Source organism: Ambystoma mexicanum, chromosome 8 (assembly GCF_040938575.1).
Source record: "Ambystoma mexicanum isolate Mex_15411 chromosome 8, UKY_AmexF1_1, whole genome shotgun sequence".
NCBI lineage: Eukaryota > Metazoa > Chordata > Amphibia > Caudata > Ambystomatidae > Ambystoma > Ambystoma mexicanum.
In genome coordinates, this window is record NC_090929.1 from 164,741,445 (window position 1) to 164,761,073 (window position 19,629).

At 48.1% G+C, this 19,629-nt stretch overlaps 1 protein-coding gene across 1 annotated transcript in view; it reads left to right on the forward strand.

Moving 5' to 3' along the window:
• The window catches only part of LOC138471465 (xenotropic and polytropic retrovirus receptor 1 homolog), a 245,232-nt gene that overhangs the window by 67,484 nt on the left and 158,119 nt on the right, over positions 1 to 19,629 (forward strand). The window contains exon 4 of the mRNA XM_069609088.1: positions 15,308 to 15,457. Coding sequence (XP_069465189.1) covers positions 15,308 to 15,457 — 150 coding nt within the window. The remainder of the gene's footprint in view (positions 1 to 15,307; positions 15,458 to 19,629) is intronic.

A 19,629-nucleotide genomic window follows, 5' to 3' on the forward strand; every position in this document is an offset into this window, starting at 1 on the left:
CATTTGTGCAAAGTGCAGTGGGTGCAACTTGCTCAAGGTGCTTTTAGGATTCCTCGTAAATCACCCTTTGGGTGCCCTTAGAAGGTGCCCACAGTGCAAAGTGCTCCTACGATTTGCGCACATGGATTATTGTGAATTGACCCCAAGGTGTTTAAATGGGTTAATGTTCCAAGAAACATCTCAATGACCTTTTGTTACTGTCATGTCATGTGTGCATCCTGCTCCCTCATCTCGTGAGCAGGGAGTGGTGTCATGGGCACAGGGTCGAGGGTGCAGTAGGAAACAGAAAAGGTAAGTTTCAGTTTGTATAGGGAAGCTGGTGAATAAAGTCACATATCGCTACATTCCGGTCTCCGCTCCTTATTGTGTCTGTATGACCTGGGGGACGCGTGCCTAGTCCTGGAGGGACATTAAATTGGCAACCAGCCGGGCGGCCTCAAGCGTGCCGTGGTCCCGGGCCGGGAGCGGCAGGCAGGAGCACACATCACTGTATTACCATTCGGCAGGCGGTGCGGCCTGCGATCCTTGTTGTAACAGACGGCACCGCATCCCAGGAAGTCAAAAGCCTTCTGATGTCGGAGCGGGAGGTGTCACACAAAGGCGCGAAGCGCAGAATAGTCGAGCTGCTCCTAATGGATGGGTGAGTGCGAGACACGCGCCACCAACACCAGCCAGCCCACCACATATGTGTGTGGTCCCTCAGAAGTGTGATAAGCTCTGTGTGCTGGTGGAAGCTCCGCAGCAGATTCACAGACCACGACTGCCACAGCAACTGGGTAGCACAGGCTGGGAGGCCCCAGTGGAGCTCTGAAAGCGTGAGGAATCTATCATAGAGTGCCTCACTGCTGCTAAGCACATATTCACCGTGTCTGGGCAGGAGCAGGACCTAATAGTGCTCATCACACCACCTGCAGTTCTTACCTCACAGCTGCAGGACAACCTTATTGCCCAACTACTGACCTGTCTGAAACCAGCAGTTTGGGTCATAGGAGGAAGCAGTGGATGAGAGACATTGAAGTGTACATCAAGGCCATAGGGCCTCTGGGAGAGCAGAAGACACACAGCTGGCTGACCCTCTCCATTGGCCCAAATGTGTGTGACATCGTGGATGAACTACCAGAGGGGTCCACAGACACCTACGCCAACCCCAAAACAGCTCTCACTGACTATTTCACACCCCACTCCAATATGAATTATGAACAGCACGTGCTCCACGCGACAAAACAACACAAAGGGGAGTCAATGGACACATACATGATGCGCCTGCGCATTAGGCTTAAACACTGCGACTTCAGCAACAATTCAAATGGAGAAGCGTTGAGGTCCCGGATTATTGCGGGGTGTGAATGTGCTGACTTCAGAAAAAGGCTGCTCCAGAAGCCATGAACCCTGGAAGAGAACCTCCGTTTGGCCAGATCAGATGCTGACCTGGAACTTCAGGTGGAAGGTTTGAATGAAATTAAAATCTTACAAGGGAAAACAGAAACTGTACACAAAATAGACATGATGCCACCACACAAAGGCAATCAGGAACCATTCTGCTATCGGTGTGGATATGAGTTTCCCCATGAAGGTGCCTGTCCGGCCATAGGACAGCAATGCTCGGCCTGCGGGGGAGAAAACCATTTCGAAGCCGTGTGTCGATGTGTACCGCAGCCAAGCATGTGGCAAAGGGAGTGGTGGTAGACCGACACAAAGCAGGGACAAGCAAACAGAAAGTCCCCCGAGGGCAGTGAGCCAATACTACGAGCCGTCTCATCGAAGACACAGAGAGAGAAGGGAAGAAGGAAAGACACAAGAAAGAGTGCCAGCTGAATAGCAGTCGAGCAAGACAGTAGGCTTGTGTCTAAATGGTGACCCGAAGGATATGTCTGCTACCTAGTGGAACAGTCACAGACAGATAGCAGATCAAGTGCATCATCCGAGAGAAGAAGAGAAGCCTGCCGTGATGACTCAAAGAAAAAGGGCTACCTATATGCACTGGGAAATCCAACAGCAAAAGAGCAATGTCACATACTACTCCTACAAGTGAACAACATGGCAACTGAATTCCTAGTAGACACCGGAGCCACGGTAAACTTCATCAGCGAGGAAGTCTACAACAACCTCCCACAGTGACTGTGACCCTCTGAAGTGAACATCTACCCCTATGGGTCAACAACTCTGTTGCCATACAAAGGATACTTCATGGCACAATGCAAATACAAGACACAAGAAAAAATTATACCCATGCACGCTTTGGAGGCTGCAACTGACAGTGGGTGCATGTTATTCTTCAAAGCCGCGATAGACATGGGTTTCATACATGTACTATACTGAGTCATGGCCCACAAATATATAGACCCATTAGCCAAGATAGAACAGCTCTTCCCCAAACTGTTCAAAGGCCTGAGTAAACTAAAAAATAATGCCAGATCTGCCTACACATCGATCCGCAGGTAACTCCAGTAGCCCAACACTACTGTGGCATTCCAGTGAACATACAACAACAAGTGGAGGAAGAGCTACATAAACTGCTGGCTGAAGATATCATCGAGCCATCAAGGGGACCAACCCCGTGGGTATCTCCGATCCTTTCAGTGCCCAAAAGAGATTTGCAGGATATCAGAATTTGTGTAGACATGCGCTGGCCCAATGAACCTATGCTGAGAGAACGCCATCAAACCCCATGGATTACTGACATGGTCCATCTACTAAATGGTGCCACTGTATTTTCAAAATTGGACCTAAACAAAGGTTACCATCAGCTAGAGCTGAATGAGGAGTCCAGATATATACCCACGTTTGTTACTAATCTGGGACTCTACCGATACAAACGGCTCAGTTTCGGGGTTTCATCAGCCGCTGAAATCTTCCAAGCGGAAATATGCAATATCATCAAACACATTCCAAAATGTTTAAATTACAGTGATGACATTCTGGTATTTGGGAAAGATCAAGAACAACACGACAATACCCTGAGACGAGTATGCATGGCCCTGGAAGAAGCACACCTCGAGAGGGACATGTCCGAATTTAGGAAGCACACACTTCACTACTTTGGTCATGTATTTTTGGCCCAAGGAATGACTCCGGACCCTGAGAAAGTGACCACTCTCAATGAAGCAGACCCACCCACCAATGTATCAGACTTATGATCCTTCTTAGGACTCGCCAGCTATTGCACCCGGTACATCTAGGACTTTACATCTATGAGTGAACCGCTAAGAGCCTTGACAAAACACAAGCAACATTTGAATGAACGGAAGCGAGTCAACAAGCATTCAAATGATTGGACAACGTATAGTTGACGCCAAAAAGATGGCATACTTCAATACTGCGAGGGAGGCCGAGCTAGTCGTAGATGCCAGCCTGGTAGACCTAGGAGCAAATTGACAGTGACAATGGTGGAAAGCGCCACATTGTCTCATATGCCAGTAGAAGCTTCTAGAGAACTGGGCAAGTCTACTCGCAGGCTGAAAAAGAAGGTCTGGCTGTATTATGGGCCTGTAAACATTTTCAATTATTCCTCTACTGGAACCCATTTTTTGTGGTTACCGACCATCAGCCCATACTGTTCATATAAGGGAGCCCTCAGGCAAAAAATGCCCCCTGGAATCGCAAGATGGGGTCTAAGGCTTCAAGACTACAGCTTCTGCACCATTCATCGCCCCGGGAAAGAGGACAATCCAGCCGATTTCCTATCTCAACATCCACACAAGAACTCTAACTCAACACCCTCGAAAGCGGATCAATATATACATTACATCATACAAGCAGCCACACCGAAAGCAGTCGACCTACCCCACATTGCACAAGAAACAGAAAATAATCAAGCCATCCAGATCATCCTCAAATGCATTGAATCGTGTCGATGAAAGCAAGCCAAGCAGATGGGAGAATGCGCCAGTCTAGGAACACAACAAGACATTGGAAGGCTGGTGGCAGTGAGGGAAGAGGTGGCTAGGCCAGAGGAGGGGCTGCTACTCAAGGGAACCAAGACCATCATTCCTCGGACACTGCAAAGGAAGGGTCTAGAGCTTGCGCATGAAGTGCACCATGGAATTGTATCCTCCAAGAGAATGTTATGGCAAAAGGTATGGTTTCCGCAACTGGACACACAGGTGGAAATGCTCCTCAAGCCATGTCTCACATGTGCGCCTGTTGGGCCCCATACACGACCTGAACCCTTGCACACAACAGATTTACCAGAGAAAACGTGAGATGAGATAACAATTGACTGCTTTGGACCCATTGAGGGAGAAGAATACATACTTGTGGTGATGGACGAATACTCTCGGCTCCCAGATCTGCAATTGGTACACTCTACAGCTGCATACCATACCATACCAGCGCTGGGGTGAATGTTTGGCGCGTAAGGAATACCAAGGGTAGTCAAATCGGACAAAGGGCCCACATTCATTGGGCAAGACTTCAAGACTTTTGGAAAATACATGGTGCTCACACACAGACGAGTCACGCCTTTGTGGCCACAGGCTAATAGAACCATGGAAAGGTTTATGAGTGACATTAAAAGAATTTGAAGAATATTCAGATTGCAAGCCTGACAGAGAAACCTGTTGAAAAGATATTGTATCGGCTACTAAGGAACGGTAGAAACACCCCTCACAGCACCACTGGAAAGGTACCATCAGAAGTAATGCTTGGGCAGAACATTCGCACAAGAATTCTGCACGCTGTGGGCCCGGTGGAGGGTTACGAAGGAGACCCTGAAATGAGGAAACAAGACATGTGTGCCAAGGAAAGCATGAAGGTGCGAGTTGATGGGGCCAGGAAAGCTCACAACAATTACCTAGAGGTCAGGGATGTGGTGATAGTGCGCCAACCCCAGACCCACAAACACACCGCTGCGTTTGACAGCGAACCGTTTACTGTGACCTAGGTGAAAGGCCCCTCATCACTGCAGAAGGGGAAAGGAGAAAGGAGTGTCGGAATTCCTCACATGTTAAAAGGATGTCTGGAATCATTTTGACCGGAACACAGGAGGAGGATTCTGATCCCTGGGAGTGGGATGCTCCCTACGAAGGAGATTGAGAGGACTCCAGTGAAGAACAGGCCATTTCACCCGTGAGAACGGATCATGATCCATGCCAGATAAGCATGGCGGGAAGGCCTCAACGGGCGAGGATTAGGCCCCACAGACTCATGGAAGAAATGGACTGAAACATAACATTCTGTTAAGAAAGGGGGAAATGTAATTTTCTGTGCGAAGCCTTCTCCCTCATCACGTGAACAGGAAGTGATGTCATGGGCACGGGTGGGGGGTGGAGTGAGCAACGGGAAAGGGAAGTTTCAGTTTGTATAGAGAAGCCGGTGAATAAAGTCACATATTCCTACGTTCCGCTCTCCACTCCTTACTGTATCTCTATGACCTGGGGGCCGTGTGGGTTCACATCAGTAGGCGTATACCTAGTCCCAGAGGGACATTAAAGTTATTAATCATTTTTCCCTAAATCGTTTATTTATTCAGAGCAAAGTTTAAAATACACATTCAGGTTTCAAATTCTCGTATGGCACCCTGATTCTTTTTTTTTGCTGCTTGATATAAATAGAGCGCCTTGGATAAAGGTTCCATAAATAGACAATAAGCAACTAATATACCCGAATGACTGATGATGGCCAAAGCACAAGAGGGCATTATGGGACCGTAGAACCAATGACTAATTTATGTATTTTGTAAGCCACATGTCAAACAAAATGGCATGATTCCCGTTGGTTGAAACCCGTAGTTCAGGGAAATCGTATCATTCTTGAGATTTTCAGGCACTAATGAATGGTAATGACTGATTTCACATGAATAGCATGTTTAGAAGCCAGAATTGTCTGCACAATCCCAAGAGATAAACATGCAGTGCATAGGCGTAGCCTGGATTCTCTAACAAGTGGGGTCTGAAGCTAAGGTAGTTGGGCCCAACGCAGTGACATTAACATCTGTTAATGCCCACATAGCACTGCTGGGACGGAATTTACAGATTTTGGGTGGGCCTTGCCTGCTCCGGTCCTACTCTGTCTATGCCTCTGATGCAGTGTAGGTATATGAGGATCAGAGAGAAGCTGGGCTCGACCGAGAAATGGAAACCTTCCCAGGTAGATGCAGAAGAGAAAATGATACTGGCGTTTTAGATTTCCTTTGCACAGTAATAAAATACCGTTTTGTAACTACTGCCACATAATAATTCCTTCTGTAGCAGTATTACACGTACCAGAAGTAGCAACTTGAAAACAATCCAACATCGTAACCCCCATGCAAATATTTGGAATTCAAAGGGGGTCATTTTCTATTAAGTGGTAATTGTATGGCGGGGACCACCAACGTTTGCAATTACGTGCTGTTTCTGGTTCCCCCACATACAATGTTGAACATTCACAAGGCGGAGGAAAAGAAAGGAAAGTGCAAAAGGGAAGCCAACTCGCTTTTACTCTTGCATTTTCGCCTCGTCTTGTGAAAAAGTAATTGCCGCCTGCAAACGGGTTCCTCTGTAATCCACCTGGTCTTGAGCAGCTGCAAAACCGAGGCAGATTCCATAGGAATCCATTCGTTTTACGTCTGTGAGAGAATGTCATGCAGGTGTAAAGCGAAATGCACTGATGAGTGAGACAGACATGGTCACCTTGGCAGAGATCTTGTCTCTGTTCCGTGGCCCTCATCTGCATTGTTGCTGCTCGGAAATGTGGCAGAGTGGGAAATGGAGGAGCCACATCATTTTGCCACGCTTTTTACGTCTCCACCCCCTGCACATCACCCCGCCCCCGCTCTGCCTCATTTAAAATGAGCAGAGAGATCTAGAGAGGTCTGGTAGTGTCCGCACTCTCCCTAATTATAGATAAAAACACCATCCATTCATTCGATCATTGTTCCATTAGATTAGTACAAATTGTATTTTGATGAATGTGCAAGACAGCCGGCACATGTTTTGACCAAGACTTGGTCGTCCTCAAGGCTGATAGTAATCAAGTCCAAAAAATATATTGACAAAAAACAAAAGACATTTCCAAGTGAAACATGTTGTAAACACAAGTTATCAAGCAAATTAGAGCAAAAGATAACATAGTTTCAAGAACCATTTATCAAAATTACATGGTATTAAAAGTACTGATAAGTAATTAGAAAATTACAAACTATGTTATCGTTTGCTCTAATTTGCTTGATAACTTGTGTTTAGAACATGTTTCACTTGGAAATGTGTTTTGTTTTTTGTTAATATATTATTACCCATGTGGGGGGTTTCCCCCCGCATATACGTCCTAATTGACCTTTTAAATTAGGTCAATTCTCCCGAGGTCAATTCTCCCGAGGTCAATTGTGAAAAAACAGCCAGCCCCCACACCAGCTTACAGGGGTATCCAATGCATGCCCAGCCCCCAGAGGTATCCAATGCATAGCCAGCCCCCACAACATCAGTTTACATAGGTATATAATGCACAGCCAGCCCCCACAACACCAGTTTACAGAGGTATCCAATGCACAGCTAACCCCTAGAGGTATCCAATGCATGGCCAGCCCCCACAACACGAGTTTACAGAGGTATCCACTGGATGCCCAGTCCCCAGAGGTATCCAGTGCACTGCCAGCCCCGCCAACAGCAGCATACAGAGGTATCCAATGCACAGCCAGCCCCCACAACACCAGCTTACAGAGGTATCCATTGCATGACAGCCCCCACAACACCAGTTTACAGAGGTATCCAATGCACGGCCAGCCCCCCGAGGTATCCAATGCACGGCCTGCCCCCACAACACCAGTTTACAGAGGTATCCAGTGCATGCCCAGCCCCCAGGCGTATCCAGTGCACTGCCAGCCCCCACAACAGCAGTTTACAGAGGTATCCAATGCACAGCCAGCGCCCACAACACCAGCTTACAGAGGTATCCAATGCACGGCAGCCCCCACAACACCAGCTTACAGAGGTATCCACTGCACAGCCAGCCCCCACAACACCAGCTTACAGAGGTATCCAATGCACAGCCAGCCCCCACAACACCAACTTACAGGGGTATCCAATGCATGCCCAGCCCCCAGAGGTATCAAATGGACTGCCAGCCCCCACAACACCAGCTTACAGAGGTATCCAATGCACAGCCAGACCCCACAACACCAGTTTACAGAGGTATCCAATGCGCAGCCAGCCCCCAGAGGTATCAAATGCACTGCCAGTCCCCACAACACCAGTTTACAGAGGTATCTAATGCACAGCTAGACCCCAGAACACTAGTTTACAGAGTTGTGAAATGCACTGCCAGCCCCCACACCAGTTTACAGAGGTATCCAATGCACAGCCAGCGCCCACAACACCAGCTTACAGAGGTATCCAATGCACGGCAGCCCCCACAACACCATCTTACAGAGGTATCCAATGCCCGGCCAGCCCCATAGGTATCCAATGCACAACCAGCCCCCGCAACACCAGCTTACAGAGGTATCCAATGCACAGCCAGCCCCCACAACACCAATTTACAGGGGTATCCAATACATGCCCAGCCCCCAGAGGTATCAAATGCACTGCCAGTCCCACAACACCAGTTTACAGAGGTATCCAATGCACAGCTAGACCCCACAACACTAGTTTACAGAGTTATCAAATGCACTGCCAGCCCCCACACCAGTTTACAGAGGTATCCAATGCACAGCCAGACCCCACAACACTAGTTTACAGAGTTATCCAATGCCCGGCAGCAACCACAACACCAGCTTACAGAGGTATCCAATGCACAGCCAGCCCCCAGAGGTATCCAAGGCACAGCCATCCCCCACAACACCGGCTTACAGAGGTATCCAATGCATGCCCAGCCCCCAGAGCTATCCAGTGCACTGCCAGCCCCCACAACACCAGCTTACAGAGGTATCCAATGCACGGCAGCCCCCACAACACCAGTTTACAGAGGTATCCAATGCACGGCCAGCCTCCAGAGGTATCCAATACACAGCCAGCCCCCGCAACACCAGTTTACAGAGGTATCCAATACACAGCCAGCCCCCAGAGGTATCCAATGCACAGCCAGCCCCCAGAGATATCAAATGCACTGCCAGCCCCCACAACACCATAAATCATGGAGAAGGGAAGTGCCAGGGGTTTAGAGCTGAAATGGGGGTCATTTGATTCCCAAGGCTCCCCTAGGTAGCTCAATGTTTAAGCAGAAAATGCACAGCCAGCCCCCACAACCCGATCTTACAGGGGTATCCAATGCATGCCCAGCCACCAGATATATGCAATGCACTGCCAGCCCTCACAACACCAGTTTACAGAAGTATCCAATGCATGGCTAGCCCCCAGAGGTATCCCTTGCACGACCTGCCCCCTAAACACCAGCTTACAGAGGTATCCAATGCACAGCCAGCCCCCAGAGGTATCCAATGCACAGCCAGCACCCACAACACCATCTTACAGAGGTATCCAATGCATGGCTAGCCCCCCCCCCCCCCCGAGGTATCCAATGCACCGCCAGTCCCCACAACACAAGCTTACAGAGGTATCCAATGCACAGTTAGACCCCAGAGGTATCCAATGCACAGTCATCCCCCACCACTCCAGTTTACAGAGGTATCCAATGCACAACCAGCCCCCACAACACCAGTTTACAGAGGTAACCAATGCAAAGCCAGCCCCCACAACACCAATTTACAGAGGTATTCAATGCACAGCCAGCCCCCAGAGGTATCCCATGTACAGCCAGCCCCACAACACCAGCTTACAGAGGTATCCAATGCACCCCCCAGAGGTATCCAATGCACGGCCATCCCCCACAACACCAGTTTACAGAGGTATCCAATGCACAACCAGCCACCACAACACCAGCGTGCAGAGTTATCAAATGCACAGCCAGCCACCCAGAGGTATCCAATGCACAGCCAGCTCTCAGAGGTAGGCACTGCACAGCCAGCTTCACACAACACCAGCTCGTAGAGGTATCCAATGCACGGCAGGCCCCCACAACACTAGCTTACAGAGGTATCCAATGCACGGCCAGCCCCCAAAACACCAGATTACAGAGGTATCCAATGCACAGCCAGCCCCCACAACACCAGCTTTCAGAGGTATCCAATGCACAGCCAGCCCCACAACACCATCTTACAGAGGTATCTAATGCAGGGCCAGCCCCCACAACACCATCAAAGCCGTCATTGCCTACTGCTGGATGCCAAGTTCCCCCGAGATGCACTGCTGGCCTTGCCCTGGCTCTGTCGCTCTTCCTCCCAGCTCCCTCCCACCATCAGCCTGTACCTCTTTGCCACTCCCACACTGCTCTCCTGCTTCTCCATCATCCATCTCTGGCTGACACAAGACACTCCAACCACTTCGTTCATCAAGCTGCCTGACCCACCTCCACCCACCACAGGCCATGGTAAGGGAAGAGGGGCTCTTCTTGGAGCCCTGCATTCCATTTGCAGAGAGGCCATCTTTTCTTTTTTTTTTTTTTTTTACAAATGGTGACTCAACAGGGTCCCCACTTTCCACAGCCCATGTCTTTGGTCAAACACATGGGGGCTACCTCTGGGATGCTAATAGCAACAATGCAGCAATCCTCAGGCCATTAACAACTTGATGTATTGGGCCTTTTGTTAAATGGCCTTAGAATGGCCAAGGGCAAGGGCGGAAGTCTGAGGGGGTGGGGAGGGGCGTCATTGCTACTAGAAACCTGGTTGCTGCCACTCAGAATTCATTCAGCATTATTTAATCAATAATGCTGTATTTCATGAATGGTAATGGCCCTGGGCCCGGTTAATAGGGACCTGCAAATCAAGGACCAAGTAATGTTACCACCCAGTAATGGTCTGAGGAGGCAAGCATTATTGTTATTAACAGCCAGCTCTAACCCGCGAGGTGCAAAGGGCAGGTGTTTGGCCAGAAACCAATGAAGCAGCAAGGGTACAGCCCATTGATTCATTGTTTGTAAAAAAAGATAGCTGCTGTAGAAATATAACACAGGGCACTGAGCAATGCTTGCGTCTCTATTCTTCCGAGGAAGGTTATGTGGTCATATGAAGCAGTATGTTGAACCCCCTGAATTCTGTGCCAGGGGCTTGGCTTGTGGTTCTTCTGAGGAATGGGTTGAGTCATGAAGTGCCAGTGGTTTCCCCTCAGGCTTATCTCTGAGTAAAACCATTGTTAAAACGGCCTGGGAAATCCCCATTTACACAGAGGTTCTGGAGCCAGATCAAACCAGACTCAATAATGGAAGTAGACAAAGTGAAAGGCAAACCCCAGCTTTATTATCATCCAGATATAGTGGGGGCAGCATACAAGTATAAAATCCCTTTATATACTCAATATTCATCATAACTGACATCATAATGTAATCTTAGTTACCAGAAACTATTGGGCACATGTATTGACCGTCTTTGTACCCCCCTCCCACCCATATGCCCCTCGTGACTGTCTTTGTGACTCCCACCCACCCCCATGCCCCCGTAACTGTCTTTGTGCCCCCCACCCACCCCCATGCCTCCTGTGACCGCCTTTGTTGCCCCTCCAACCCCATGCCCCAGTGAATGTCTTTGTGCCTCTCACTCATCCCCATGCCACCGTGACTGCCTTTGTGCCCCCCACTCACCCCATGCCTCCCGTGACAGTCTATAGGGCTTACATTTCTAATTGGATAACGCTTATCTGATGGCTCCTCCTGAGACCACCTCTAAATTGATAACAGTAAAAAGATATCACCTCTACAATTAGCTATTGGTTGGCATAATGCATAATGGGCTGCCTAACATCAGGGATTCTGATTGGTTGGCTTCTTACTACTCAACCTAGGACAACTGACAGGTCGTCAAGACATGAGCCAGAGAGGAGTAGGGTGAGAGAGGTCCACAGACTGCTTTCCTTTCAATTGAAGAAGATACCATCCCTCATTTCTAGGCCATGAGCCAGGGCGATCCCTTTCGTATTTAGCCTTGTCGGTGGTGTCTTGTGTCTGGGCATACATGTAAGGAGTAAGGCAGGAGTTTTATCTGTGTTTGATGCTAATGAATAGACAGTGTTCTTCTTTTATGCGTCACATGTGATGGGACCATGTTCAGAATTATTTCAGCCTGCATTTATTAGGATTGTAGCTAATGTTGTGCAAATGTTTCTTTTGCCACTTGGCACACTCCTGAGTTATTATTTATGGAGTCCTTTGGCTTATAATTGTCCTGCACCTGGCTTACAAAGGCTGGCTGTACTTTCATCAAAAACCTCAATTAATCGGCAGTGTACTTCCTGCGTCCTGGGAATTGCGATCTCGTGCTTTCACTGCAATGTTCTGACCCTCCCTTAATATGCAGTAATCTTGGCTTGGGCTGCTGGCTACTGTCTGAGCTCTGCACAGATCAGTATTCTGTTATTTCAGCATTTTAAGTACTCTTGAAGCCTTGAGGCCTTTCCTTTACTTAGAAGCGTGTTGTGGCTTCCATTCTGGAAAAGATGGCTGCCCATTACTGTTGCGTTTCTATGTTAGTGAGCTATATTCACGTGTCATTAGTGTTGCATTCAATTTATACATTGCTTATGTTAGTGTTCTTCAAGTCTTATGGATGCCATATTGATATTTTTTGTGTATAAATGCATGTGTTACCTAGTGATAACGTTCTTCATGTTGGGTTCACTTTTGCTCCGTGTCTAATTCAGGCACATGCATTGTGATAACATTGGTTTGCTTTTACTCATGCCATCTTCAGCTCAGATTGTGTCCATCTCCCACTGTCCCTGCCTGAGATAGGGTGGCTCGGTTGTCTTAGTGAGTAACGTTTCTCACCTGTGCAGCATTGAGCTGGGGGAGGAGCAGGAGCTATGGATGATGTATTTCTCTGCCTCTCAACAGTATAGTCTCCACCAGTGTGAGCACCAGTTCTACGTCCTCCTCTTCTGCATTCTCACTCCCCTCCAATACCGACATGTTTTGGTCATCTGGTGCCACTGTGTCATGCTGTTCACCACCAGCTGTAAGCATTGGCAGTGCCAGATTAGGGCTAGGGAGGGCTGAAGCCCTCCTACTTTGAGGCCGGAAGTATCACTCTGCTGTGATGCCCAGCCCGTGACTCCGACCGCAAGAGCCTGACTCATTTCTCACATCCGATTGTGCTGTATTTGTTTACTTTTAAATAGTGCTTTAAAATGGTCACGGCCACTTATACATGGCAAGTTGAAAAGGAACGCATTTCGCTAATCTGTAAAATGAAAGGTCCTGCAGCCGCTGTTGTTCTCCCATTGTGTTGCCTTCCTGCCCCACCCTGCTGGCAGCTGAAGACCCAATTGTAGTCATTGGTAACATGAGGTGTGCCAATCCATCAGCGCCCACACCATCAAGCAGCAACCCCCCTCTTCCTTCTCAGCCCTAGTGCCTTGATGCTGTCCTTCTGATCTCGTACATCTGCATGGCACTCTGGGCCCAGGTGCCCAGAGCTGGCAAAAGAACAGAAATGTAGTCAAGGGAGCCCAGCTTACTAGGACTTCAGCGTGTAACATAAGGTCGTTTTTCTGCACGTGTGCTTAACTTTTGTTAATGGCACATAACATGATTTGCTCATTTTCAGGTACATCAATCATGGCACGCGCACGTCCTCTGCCACGAGCACATCACGTCCCGGGGGGAAGTTGCAAGGCAGCTGCATGCGCTGTTGATTCTGCACAGGGGTCTTTGCATTGTGTGGATATGCTGATGGCTCGTTTACTGTAGAAACAGTACGCAGTGCATGTGGCAAAAAAACACCACCCTCCCAAGTTTCTGAGTAAAACCAGATCTTTCATTGTGAAGCTTAGAGTGCTATGAATGCAGGTCAATGCACTTTCCCAGCAATTTGCGCGAGTTGCTGAAATTGAGCCGAATTGCCTTTTGTGCTTTTTCTGTGTAGCTTTTGAATGCTTCAGTGCTCAGCACGCCACATATAATGATAGATTTCAGTAAGAATTATAACCAGGATGGAGCATGCTACAGGTTACTTGGTCACTTGGGAGCTCTTCAATACGAGGCTTCATCAGTTCAACTAAGGAAGTTGCCGTGTCACACTACTTGAGCTCTCTTGGTGGTGTTGTCATCTTATATTACATCATGTCTGATTGAGGGGTTACCATGCTGCATCCTGTGTTGTCCCACAGTTGCTCTGCTTTGCCTGCTTCACTGCATCCTCTTTCCTGGACCAGGGCATGACTCTATTAATGTGACCTGTCATGGCCCAATGCTGTCCCTAGGAATCCTTGCTCAGCAATTTGCAATGTTCTTATCCCACTGCCAGGTCTACATAGCAGGTGATGCACAAACAATGTACATGCAATGAGATGCCACTCTCTGGTGAATAAATATCCGGTCGGCGGGGGCTTTGGCAGCTATTGTATAGGAATGCAAATCCAAAAATCCTTGCCGCCATGGGATAAGAGGCCTCTTTGTCTGGGTTTGCATTGGACAGCAGCAGCCGCTATGATCCTGAATCCTCAAATGGGCAGGGCCCCAAAATGGCAGAATTGTTTCACATCTTGATAAAGCAGGAATCAGAGGAGTAGTCTGTAGTACTCCCGGGACCATGGGCTACTCCCCTGAGCACCGGAACCTCGGAACATGCATTATGACTTCTTTCCTTTTGCGAATGGTTTGCATTGCCAAAGTCAGGAGCAAACCTGTCATTGCTTTCTGGCTGTGCATGCAATCCAAACCATGGATCCTCTTGTTTGCAATATAAAAGCTCGGGCATGTGCCATGCACTTGCATACAGCAGAGCTATTACATTTGCAGAGCGTTTGGCAGATGGCCTTTGGTGCCAAGAAAAGGGGATTTGGGGCCAGACTTTTACAGTAGCCTGTGGCACGTGCAAGGAAGCCCAGGTGAATGTGATAAACACACCACAGTCCTTTGCATTAAAAGCTGAATACATTTCTCTCTAGACAAGAATTTCAGCCAGTAATTCTGATCCGACTACTGGCTAAGCTCTCTCTTTTTTGAGCACACTTGTTTTCCACAAGAAATATGTCACCTTTGACATTGGTACCTACTGCACTTCTATTTCTCCCCTTCCCCCGCTCCAGAGACTACCCCCCTCTCTCTCGCTGCTTGCTCTCTCACTGATTAGCTGCTTCGCGTATATGTCTAGTTTTGAGGGTTATAACATTTATTGCTATGAGAATGTAACGTAATAATTATGAACTATTGTATTTTGTGTTGATAATCTATTGTGCTTTTATGGGATGTTGATCCCGAAATAAAGTGTTCACAGCCTAACTCTGTCTCTCCCTCCCTCCCTGTCTCTCTCTTTCTCCCACCCCTACCCTCTCTCTCTCTTTGGGCGCTTACACACTTGACGTATGTTTTCTGAAAACACACCATTTACATGTTCTGGCAGAATCTGAATTTCATGGGATTCCACAAAATCACCAAGAAACATGACAAGCTCTTTGGCACGTCGCGGGGATCCGAGTGGACGATGGCGTACGTTGACACCTCTCCTTTCCACACCAGCAAGAAAAATGACCAGCTAATCCAAGACGTGGAGGTGAGACCGAGCACGCTGTAGCGGCGGGCTCTAGTGCGTGCAATAGGCCTGCCACGACCAGCAGAGCTAGTGCAAGAAGGCACAGAAGTTGGCATTGTCCTATTGTGATCAATATGGCTTGTTGGTAAATGCTGTCAAACGAAAGGTCATGATGTTAGGGGGAGAAAATGTTGACATTAATGATTCATGACTATGTATCTAGGCCAACTTTTAAGGCCTTCTGTTGCAACCCCTGTCTGGCACTGGCCGCTTTGCCAGGTCCCTCTGTGTCATAAAAAAGGAAACTAACTCTCCGTATCCACTACCCACATCTGGAGCTTTGTGCCTGCTACTTTGATCCGCCTCCTTTGGCTCCTGTCAACCTCCCAATCCACATGATTGGTGCCTAGAAACGCTTGTGTACAGGCACAGTTAAATGCCATATCATATGATATCATGGCACCGTCCCTCGGTAAGCCACGACCCGTCTTCGGTGACCGATTACTCAACAAAGCACTGATCACCTACAATATGGCCGCTCTCTCGCTCTCTCGTTTAGTCCGTTTCCACCTTTCTCCTCTGGCCTTTAGAGTTCCCCACGCTGGATGCCTCTTCAATCCATTTAGGCATCACCTCTGTCTGTCCCATGTTGCCAAGCTCCGAAGTTGGCTCTCTTGTCATGAACTCCATCCGTCAGCAGAGGTGGACTGGGAACCAAAAGAGGCCCTGGAAATAATGTTCAAAGTGCCCCCATATTACACATTGGACCTCATTACGAGTACGGTGGTGGGTTGCCATCATACCCACAACACTGGATCCACCGCCTGACTTCCCGGTGCCACCGGGACATTACAAGTCCCGGCAGAGCGGGAAGTCAGGCGGTAGATTCGGTAACTCCCCATTCCTGTGGAGTCTCATCGGACTCCATGGCAGTGGGGAGACAGAAGCCCCGACGCTACGGCCCCTGCAGGCAGACTCGTAGTGTGACTCGTAGTGTGGCAGTCCAGAAACAAGGGTGCTGGTAAGCTTATCGGCACCCTTGTTTCCGGGCCGCCACACTCCTAATGAGGCCCATTGTCTGCAATCCCAACCCTTTTCCTATAGGAACATTTGGAAAATACCTCACAAAAGAGTCCCAGGGTGCAGAGGCCTACCGGGAAATCTCCAGATTTCCCTATAAGCCAGTCCACCCATGTCCGTGAGGATTCTTGGCACCTCCGCTGTCCGTGAAGGTAAGCTGCAGCAGGGGACCCTGCCTGCACACTATCTCTGCACCACCAGCGCCCTCTACCATCCCAGCACCCACCTTGTGATGCGATTTTCCCCTAGCCCACGCCTCTCCCTTGAAGCTAGCATCCACCCCCACCTCACTCACCACGACTGCCATCCTACGCTGCTCTTGGGTGCCAAGGTCACTACTTGCGGCGCCCTTTGCCAACAACTGCGCAGCTGGACATTGCTATTTTCATTATCACCCACATGACTATCCTGATCTACGCCTCGCACAGACGTTGTGGCTTTCTGCCCACAGGGTGTGGATTTACTGGCATGTACCCTGTATCCTACAAATCTATTGTTCCTCTTTCCAGCAGCCCCATCGTGCCTCGGGACCCAGCAAGAGGGGCTCGTCCCAATGACTCTTCTGCAGACGTTAATCTCATGTGCCGTCATCTCACTGTAATTGTTCTGTAACTTTATCACTTTATCTACACAATTGTTCTTCCTATTATGCATATTTGTATATCTGATGCAGCCCCCCCGCACCATGAGGTGAGGCTACCCAGACTGTGCATTCACACACATGTTTACCAGTGTATAACCTTCCTGACTTGCCCCACCACACAGCCTACTGCAATACAGATTTCCAGATGTGTTTGCACCCCACCTGACCAGACCTGTAGTCTATTGCAGAGTTTGTATCTCACCTGTCTGCAATTTACCTGATTCTGCCTCTTGTGTATTTTTATACCTGATGTAGCCCCCAAAATCATGACGCATGGCTCTGCCAGACTATGCACCTCCCTGATTTTGTCTCTGGCTTATCTGTATACCTGATGTAGCCCCCTGGCACCATGAGGCGTGGCTTTCCCAGACTATGTACCTACCTGATTTTGTTGGTTGCTTATCTGTATACCTGATGTAGCCCCCTGCACCATGAGGCATGGCTGTATACCTGGCCGTAGACCTTTGCATGACTTTACCAGACTCTGCACCTACCTGATTTTGTCTCTTACTTATCTGTATACCTGTTGTAGCCCCCCACAGCATGAGGCGTGACTTTCCCAGACTATGTACCTACCTGATTTTGTCTCTTGCTTATCTGTATATCTGATATAGCCCCCCACATCATTAGGCATGGCTTTACCAGACGTTGCACCTACCTGATTTTGTCTCTTGCTTATCTGTATACCTGATGTAGCCCCCCGCAGCATGAGGCATGGCTTTACCAGACTTTACACCTACCTGATTTTGTTGCTTACTTATCTATATACCTGATGTAGCCCCCCGCAGCATGAGGCATGGCTTTACCAGACTTTACACCTACCTTATTTTGTCGCTTACTTATCTGTATACCTGATGTAGCCCCCAACAGCATGAGGCATGGCTTTCCCAGATTATGCACCTACCTGATTTTGTCTCTTGCTTATCTGTATACCTGATGTAGCCCCCCCCGTAGCATGAGGCATAGCTTTACCAGATTAAACTTGTGAAGAACCACTAGATGTCGCAACCCGTCTGAGTGGTCTTGCTTTTCAAAGAATGCTACTTGCAATTACTGTAACTAACGCACTGATGCCTGAGGGTTTGGTGCGCTGCTATAAATGTAAAAATTAAATTAAATAAAAAAAATAAAAAGTGGTTAAAACATTTGGTTAATTAGGCATTCACTTTTCAGAGAATGTATTGTGAACGCTGCCCATCACCTGCACTCCCTAGGCACCATGTTGTCTTTGCACTGCAGGCTGAGGACTATCTCTTTGAGAGATGCTTTTGCAAGTAACATACGGATCATAGATATTGGTGATCCAGGAGACGTCTGCTTTTCTATTATTGAGAATGTTTTTTTAAAGCTCGTCCAGGAGTACCCACATCTACAGCCACTTTGATTTGCCCACCGTGTGGCTGAAATGGAGTGGGTCGAGGACAAGTTATTAGTTTGTAGGGCAAGTGCCTGGCTTATGGTACGGTCCAATGAGGAGTTCTTGCTGTGCAGAGCCAATGTTGACAAGCTCTTGTCTTCCCATAATGTGAACGAAATGAAGCAGCTAGCAAGCAGGGGACAAGTACTTAGCGCCAACAGGCATGAGCCATGGTCCTTGCTCCCAGCTAACATTTCAGTGAACACTGTGTCAATTTCAACACCATGCAGGAGTTTAAGTGCTTGTGCTGGGCTGAGGCATGAGGTAAATAACTAGTGTGTACTTATTTAAATACAGTGGACCTCTAAGGTGCTTCATGATATCTGGACCAGGTAACAAACCCAGTGCATAGAACTTTGCTTACCGGAGTAAAACCAGGTAAACTACACCTACGAAGTAACATAACCCAGTGAAGGTCTAGTCAGCACCTATCAGATCCCTCTCCTTGTACAATGGGCATGCGAAACAGTGTTCCCTTCTGTCCAAGTTTTGATTGGTTGAGGAGAAGATGGCTTCTGCCCACACTCAGGGAGCCCCTTTTCATTGTAATGAGTTCAAAATTTAGACTGGCCTTGCTGTGTAGGGGTATTTTGGAGAAGGTACAGTAAGTGGGCTGTGATCAAATTGTGTGGAACCGCTCTCTACTATTTGGTTAGTGAAGTTATGTTCTAAGTTTTTAACATGTTCTATGCTTACAGTAATTTTAGGCACAAGTGATTTGAGCTTGGTTTGAAATATAAGTGGATGGATCTTATTACTCTTAACCGTTTTGCAAAGATGTAATATGTGCCTATTTATTTTGCTAATGTGAAATTGAATGTGCTGCAGATGGAATGGTGTGTGGTTTTATGGATTGCAACTTTTTAAATGCAAAACAAACTGTTAGATAAACACATACACGCCCACATCTCACTGCCCTCCTAAAGCCTCGCTTTCGGGCTGATGATTTTGCGTTACCCTTACCAAAGTCTTGCACATGTTCTTTAACATGCTTCCACTAGGCACCCCAATCCATGTTCACACATTGCAGTTCTGTGTACTTTTCAAACACCT